This window comes from Barbus barbus (assembly GCF_936440315.1).
Source record: "Barbus barbus genome assembly, chromosome: 4".
Classification (NCBI taxonomy): domain Eukaryota; kingdom Metazoa; phylum Chordata; class Actinopteri; order Cypriniformes; family Cyprinidae; genus Barbus; species Barbus barbus.
This window is the reverse complement of record NC_136732.1, coordinates 26,348,029-26,355,289: the sequence shown is the minus strand read 5'-3', so window position 1 is coordinate 26,355,289 and position 7,261 is coordinate 26,348,029. Positions and strand designations below refer to the sequence as shown.

The window sequence follows — 7,261 nt, the reverse complement described above, 5'->3', positions numbered from 1 at the left end:
AGAAGTTCCAGATCTATACTTGTGCTCTTATTATTTCAGTTATTTTGCCTTTAATGTCAATAAACATGTGCAAACAATATACTTGCTCTTGTGAATTTATTTTGATTACATTTACTTACAAATTTATCATTATTATGTTGATATGCTATGTTACTATAAAACTCTGACGACAAACATGTCTTCTTCTAATATCTTCAATTGTTGCCCATACCGAGCTGCAGCGGACACATTAAATGACCTCACTTGGAGCCATTGTGCGACCTGTCTCTTTAATACCGCGTGGTTTATATACATGTTGCTGCTGATTGGCCTGACATTTCTGACACACCCACCAAACAAGAAAAAACATATCTCAAACCCTGTTGCACACCGTTTCCAGGAAACATGTCGTTCAACCTGGAAATCGGAGCAAACCGTTGGGTACCGGTGTGAGTCTAAACGTGCCCCAGGTAGATTTAGGTATATGTAAGGTGGGAGGAGTTGGAACTAGATTCAACCACACCCTCTGTATCTAACGTTCTGCAGCGAGGAACATCTCGGTTTGTTGCTGGTCAAAGGTGGTTTACGGAACCTAGCTGTTCTGTTAACTATTTTGCGAGGTGCAGATTTGACATTGTAGAAGTTTTTCACACATAGCTGGCTTCTACAAAGTGACTGATGAATTTGAGCTGAAATGCTGTATTTTATTTTTAAATAGTGAAAAATACTGTATTTAATTTCTATAGAATTAATAAATACAAATTTTAAATTTAACACATGACTTTTGACGTCAACAGCAGAAGTTATTAGAACATTCTTTTCCTAATAAAATAAATAAAACAAAAAGCAATAAGAAAAGCAATGCATAATGTAGGCTATTTTATCCATACAGCTTCAACTTAAGCCTCCCTCAGGCGACCACATTAAAAAAGTTTGAAAAGCCCTTTTCTAGACATTGTAACAGAATGCAAGTGTGAGTGTGGGCTAGCATGTGTGAGTCCGTCCTCTATCAAGGTGCGCGCGCTCTGTATTTCAGTGCCCTCCAGTCAGGTTTTCACCAATGACTGGGTGAACCCCGGAAGAAAGAATGACGAACATGAGCAATCAGTTCACAGCGTCTGACAAATCAGCTCCTGTTCAGACCCTGGCAGACTCCGCTTCCTCCGCGCTCTGTTTCTGTCTCGCCTAACAAAAACATTGGAGTGACTTGTAGAAAAATGAATGTATTTCACCAGCAAAGACTCTTGTTTGTTTTGGTGTTCGTGTTGAGCGCCGCTCGCTGCTGTCAAGCGTTCAACTTGGATGTGAGGTCTCCAGTCGTCAAAGAGGGACAAACAGCTGGCAGTTTGTTTGGACTTTCTGTTGCACTACACGAGCAGGTCGTAGGAGAGAAAAGACACCTGTAAGTATATTTTTAATGTATTATTATCTCCTGACCCCAGGTGAAATGTCATGAGAAGGACACGATCTACTCACGTTTGTGCACCTGTTGAGCGTTTTACCTCTGCATTAACGATGTTATAATGCATTTACTTTTTATATGGGTCAATGACGCCTATTTTTTTTTTTTTTTTGTAATTTTTGTAAAATGCTATTCATATTACCTGGGTGCATGTTTTTCTGTAATGAGCACATTTTCGTGTTTTAAATTCAAAGTCATTTTGATGTTGTTGTTTTTTTTATAAGTTTAAAGTGTAAAAAAAAAAGTAAGAATACGAAAAATAAGTGTGTAATTGTTCAGAGCTTTTTAAACAATTAAATATTCAATTAAATTAAATATTATTATTATTATTATTATTATTATAATCATTATTATTATTATTATAAACAAAGCAGTAAAGACATTTTATTTTAAAACCATCTATTTTTCACCAAATCCAAGTCCGTAGTATCATGCAGGATGCCATTTTTGCCAAACTTCCAGAGTACACCTTTAAACCATCATCATGACTTGTGTCAAGGTTTTCTCTAAAATATGATATATTTGAAATTTTTTTAATAAAATTTCACAGTAGGTGATTGGAGAAAATCTAAGACAATTTATATTCATGACTCAAAAATCATAATATTTGTAAAAAAAAAAAAATGTTATGTTTTATATAAATGTGTTGTTAATAATTAAAGTTATTAAATTAAATTTTTGTAGAAACTTGTGTGACCTAAAATGCACATCATGGTAGCATCTAAAACTAATATTATTTAGTAGTAATAAATTATTACTACAGTGCAAACTGCACACCTTATTTGTTTTCTTTCTTGTGACTCTCGTGATATGAAGATATGAATTTGTGATATGAATTTTCATGGTTCATGTTGGAATGTTTTGGTTGAAATTTTTGAAATGCTTTCATGATTTTCTTGTTTCTGTTTTTGTGTCATTGAATTAACTTGATTAACTTAATCATTTACCTAACATGAAAGCTCCATTTCACAAGAGGATATGAGACAGTGATAAGGCAGCCCTTTACTGTGACTTAGGGCTGGGCAGGTCATGCACCCGCTTGTCTTATGTTTTATAACCATTATGGTTACTACAACAAATGTCGCCGCCTTTGTTCTCAAATACTATTGCTCAAATTTTGATATTGTAACTCCTATTGTGAGATTTAATACCAAAAGTGATTAATTAAATTCCTAATGGGTACTGCTGGCCAAAGAGTCAGGAACAACAGCTGTGAAATGGGCATAGAAACTGAATACACAAAGCACAATAACTAGTGTTGCTTAAGGCCTTCTGAGCTACACATTGACCACTTACCCCCTGCCGCATTGAAATATCTCTAGAAACCAACCGATCATTTACAATAGTCAGTAAGTTCCTCTGAGACCGATTTGCTCATGACTGAAGCAGTAGATTTTGCTTTGTAGTTCACTTATTTATGATTCTCACTAAATGAATCGGAGTTTATGAGTGCCGTGAGACCTGTATCACTAGCCTCATAAAGCAATAACTAGTACAGAGTTGAGTTACTAGTATGCGAGACGACTGAGCTCAACAACAATATCATATTATCTGCACGCTAACTCCTATAAATTCATTTTATAGTGGGACATAAAATCTTTTTCACAGACCCTCAGTGGGAGCTGTAGAAAAAACACCAGCTTTGCAGAAAATCGTGAGTTTGCAGAATAAGGCAAGTAGATACTGGTTTGCACACAATGCTTTTTCATCTCCCCGGGAAATTAGAATTCCACAGATTTCACAATGAAAGGCAACCGCGTAACTGCATTGACTCACGCAGGCAGTTTTCTTTGATTATGGATGGATATAATGCCCTTTCACAACATACAGCTCAACTTTTGAGAAATAGCATTTGAGCAAATAACCAATAAATATGACCATAACAGCAAAATAACAATTTGCTCTTTGTTTTCTGAGCGCTCAGGCAAAATATTTGGTGCATTGGGGCTTTTATTTAAAACTGAGGTATTGCTGAAGCATGTTAATTGTTGACAGCTATATGGCGCCATAATAGAACACCCTGACTTTTCAATGTAGTCGTCAGCATATGATGGAGCCACAAGGCAGCATTTTATAAACATGTTAAAAACCACAACACATTGCAGACTTGTATAAATGTATAAAGGCCTAAGGCTATATACACAATGAAACCACAAATCTGTCTACGACATGTTTCGTGTGTCATTTCTGCAAGCACAATAGAGATAATGAAATTGTCTGATTTGATTTGATAATACTTTGATTTGACTGTATTGGGCACACTGCAGACATAGATGAAGTATACATAAAGCAGACTAAATGAATCATAAGATGTCTCTTCATTATGAACAGATGTTGGAAACTATAACACAAGAGAGCAGTGGTGTCTGGTCTAGGCCATTTCTCTTTGTGGTCTGTAGTGCTATGGTCTCAAAAACAGTGTGGTGTAAATGTTTGCTGTTTGTCATATTAATTGCAGCTAAGTTCAAACAAAGGAGAAACAGATTCGGTGTTTGTGTGAGCCCTTGTAATTGTCCCAGAGAAGTCATCCCAAGCTAATGTGAGGCTGTCTGTGTTGCTAAATACGTTTTCTGTTAAGTTCCTGATTGAACAAAAGAGGAAGAGCACTGCAGCTGTCTGCTTCCCTGCATCTTCGTGGTTGTTGTTGATTTAAAAAACATGAAGAAAAACACTTAAGTTGTTTAGGAAGCTGCTATGTTTTTGTACCAAGGGTTTTATTTGTAATTTGTATGTGTTGTGTGCTTTTCATGTTGAGAGAAAATGTCCGTGCTACTGATTAATGATTTATGTACGCATAAACCATTCAGAGGTCCTCTTGATCTTATCTGCACCGACAATTTGAGAAACAAGATCAGTCGTGGTGATATTAATTGGACTGGCAAGACATTCATCATCCTGCCAAAGCCATAAAGGACTGGCTCAGTGGCACACAAGGACGTCCTGTGATTCTGTGACTTGGTCTTTGGTCGTTTGACTCACACACTCTCATAGACTAATAACCTCTTTCCTTCCTGTGATGGCATTAGCTAGAGATGCAGAAGTGGTTCTTTAGTGCTGTAGCTGCTGACATGCTGAAGATTCTCAGATCCTCTTGACCACAGACAATTTCTTATCATGCTTAAGTTTACTGCAAAGCTGCCACTAGTTGATATTCTCACGACTGAGATCCAGTCACCGGCTGAACAACTGCAGCAAATGTTTAAAGCCTAGGTGGTGATGATGTGAGAAAATACATAGTCAGTGTGGGTGGTGCACAGTGCCTTTTTTGTGTTGGGACTTTTATGTTGCTTAGTTTTCTGTTTACTGTGTTTGCTTTGTAACAATATCTGCAAAGTTACGACGCTGAAAGTTCAATGAAAACGGAGATATCTTTTTTACCTTCTTTTAAAATTATGGCAGTTTAATCCCTACAAAAACGGCTCGTAGGGACTACAACGAGCTACTTCTGGGGGTTGTGCTTAGTTTGAAGGTAATCATATTGAAGATTAGTTAATGGGCTGTCGATTCACTAAATAACCTTTTTTTTCCCGAAAAAAAACATTTTATTCAGTGCAGTGAAGCTTCTCCTCTTTTTACAAACCAATTGCTAATGTTTTAAAGAAAGTGTAATTTATTAAGTGCAATTATCAAATACCATTAAATATGGAGTGTCTGTATACTGTATGTGTTCTTTCATTAATTTGCAAAGCTTGTTTTGTTTGTTTTATAGAAGCCTTGGCCAATAAGAGACTATTAACTACTACTAAAATGTTCCTTTAAAGTGGACATAACACACACACAGTTTCTGCCAATCTCATGTGAATCTTGATTAGCTATAGAGTAGTATTGCATTCTTCATATCTCTGAAGAGTCTTTAGATTCATCAGATTTATACAGAAGACCGATACAGCTTTACGCTTCTCTCAGAAAACAGTCGAGCTCCTGGAGGTGTGCTGTGGGCGGAGCTAAAGAGTCAAAAGCATGCAAAACTTTTGTGTAACGATCGTCTGCAAGCTGTGACATCGACATAAATTTGATTTAATTTGTTTATAAAACATTCGTCACTGAAATGTTGGGAACAAACAAACACTCTTGCACAACTCCATTGCAGCCCCGGAGAAACAAACTGCATCCACTCTTCCTTTAACTCCTGGATTCTCTGGGAAGCTGAACAAGGTTATCTTTCCTCGCAACCAAGAACACACTTCTTTGGTGACATTGTTGATTTCGTGGTCTAAAAACAAAATGATAAATCCTTCTCGAGCAAGTCCTGTGCAATGCTGCTGACGACGTTGATCGGGAGTGCTCTTGCTCTCGCTCTGGTTGATGTGTGCGCGCTCTTCCTGGAGAAGTTCCCATACAAGGAATTCCGCCCTTTATGATGTCATACAGGGCCATACTATTAAAAACTTTACAAAAAAAAAAACCTGAAGTAGTGTCTTTGGCACAGAAATACTCCGTCATACATCCAACTCGTTGTTTAGGATGAGAATCCAACTCATTAGCAGTGTAAATATGAATGCATGAAATAGCATTAGACCTCCCCTTAAGTTACACAAATGTCTCATAAATGTCTCAAAACACAGTAGACACTTTTTCAATGGTTTGACACTAGGGGGCGATCTCAGAGATTCATGGGTTCACTGATTACTAATGGTGAACCATTGAAATTTTGAAACATTTCTAAACAGATGTGATGTAACAAAGCCTTGTGAAATCATAGGACTTTTTTGCGGTTTTGCTTCGAATCACTGGTTCAAAACTAATTATTTACAAAGGTTTCAAAGATTCATGAAGCATTGCTTCAAAAGCATCCATTATTGGTTTCTCTTGGGTTCCTCGCATGTTCCTCTGGTTTTGCTTCCTATTCTTAATAAACTGCTCGCACTTGGCTCCCCACCTCGTGGGTAGAAATGTGCATCTATGCTCTTTGAGCGTGTTAGCCTTCCAGGAGGTCTTTTGGTTTATTATAGTTGATAATTATGGACTTTTTAATGGCTTGTGCTGAATGATGGCTGATACATATAAACACAAAACCGTCCAAATGTTTGAAAAAAAAAGTCTTACAACCCCATATTTTTAAACCATAGCATATGTATATACCATAACATATACCATAATCATAACATAAGTATATAATACTTAAAGGGGTCATCGGATGCCCATTTTCCACAAATTGATATGATGAAAAGTCTTTAACATACTTTGGTTAAAATTTCTCACAATGGCGGACAGCTCTCAGCTCACTCAGGGTGTGTCTAAGGTAAGACGGTCTTGTCAATCAACTCTCGTGGGAGTGGCCTGTGCAGAATTTGAGAAAGCGGATTTTAAAATGGGGATTTAAAAAAAAAAACACTGGGTGGATTTTTATCGTTATAGAAAGGATGTGTACAACTTGTAAAGTGAATTTTGCATCCGATGACCCCTTTAAAAATTTTCCATTGACTGATTAACCAGGAGATATATCACGTATCATTGGTCTGATTGCCTGAGGTGCTTTATTTGACACATTTCCAAGAACTGCAAAGTCATATCAGATAGCTTGCAGTTAGTACACTGGCTCGCTGATCTGCTGCTTGGCCATTCGAATTAGAGGGCTGCTACTAACTGCTGTATAATTATATTCAATTCAGGTATTTGTCATCTCAATGTTCTGCCCCAGTGAAAACTTTTGCACACTGGGTTTTGTCAGTAGGCGAGATTTCAGGTTTTAGTGTAAAATTAAGCTAAATGCGATGTGTGATTTCCTGTCTGTTTTAGCTTGTGGTATTTGCTCTGTTACCGGCTGAGGTTATCGGGGTCATGGATATAGGTGTCAGACAAGGGAAATGCCTGTCTGTC

At 37.2% G+C, this 7,261-nt stretch overlaps 1 protein-coding gene across 2 annotated transcripts in view; it reads left to right on the top strand.

The window, feature by feature from the left end:
- The first annotated feature begins 1,038 nt into the window (after positions 1 to 1,038).
- The window catches only part of LOC306867617 (integrin alpha-3-like), a 33,356-nt gene continuing 27,133 nt past the window's right edge, over positions 1,039 to 7,261 (top strand). For both annotated transcript variants that reach the window (XM_079413382.1, XM_079413381.1), the window contains exon 1: positions 1,039 to 1,381. In XM_079413382.1, coding sequence (XP_079269508.1) covers positions 1,197 to 1,381 — 185 coding nt within the window. In that variant the 5' untranslated portion in view covers positions 1,039 to 1,196. The remainder of the gene's footprint in view (positions 1,382 to 7,261) is intronic.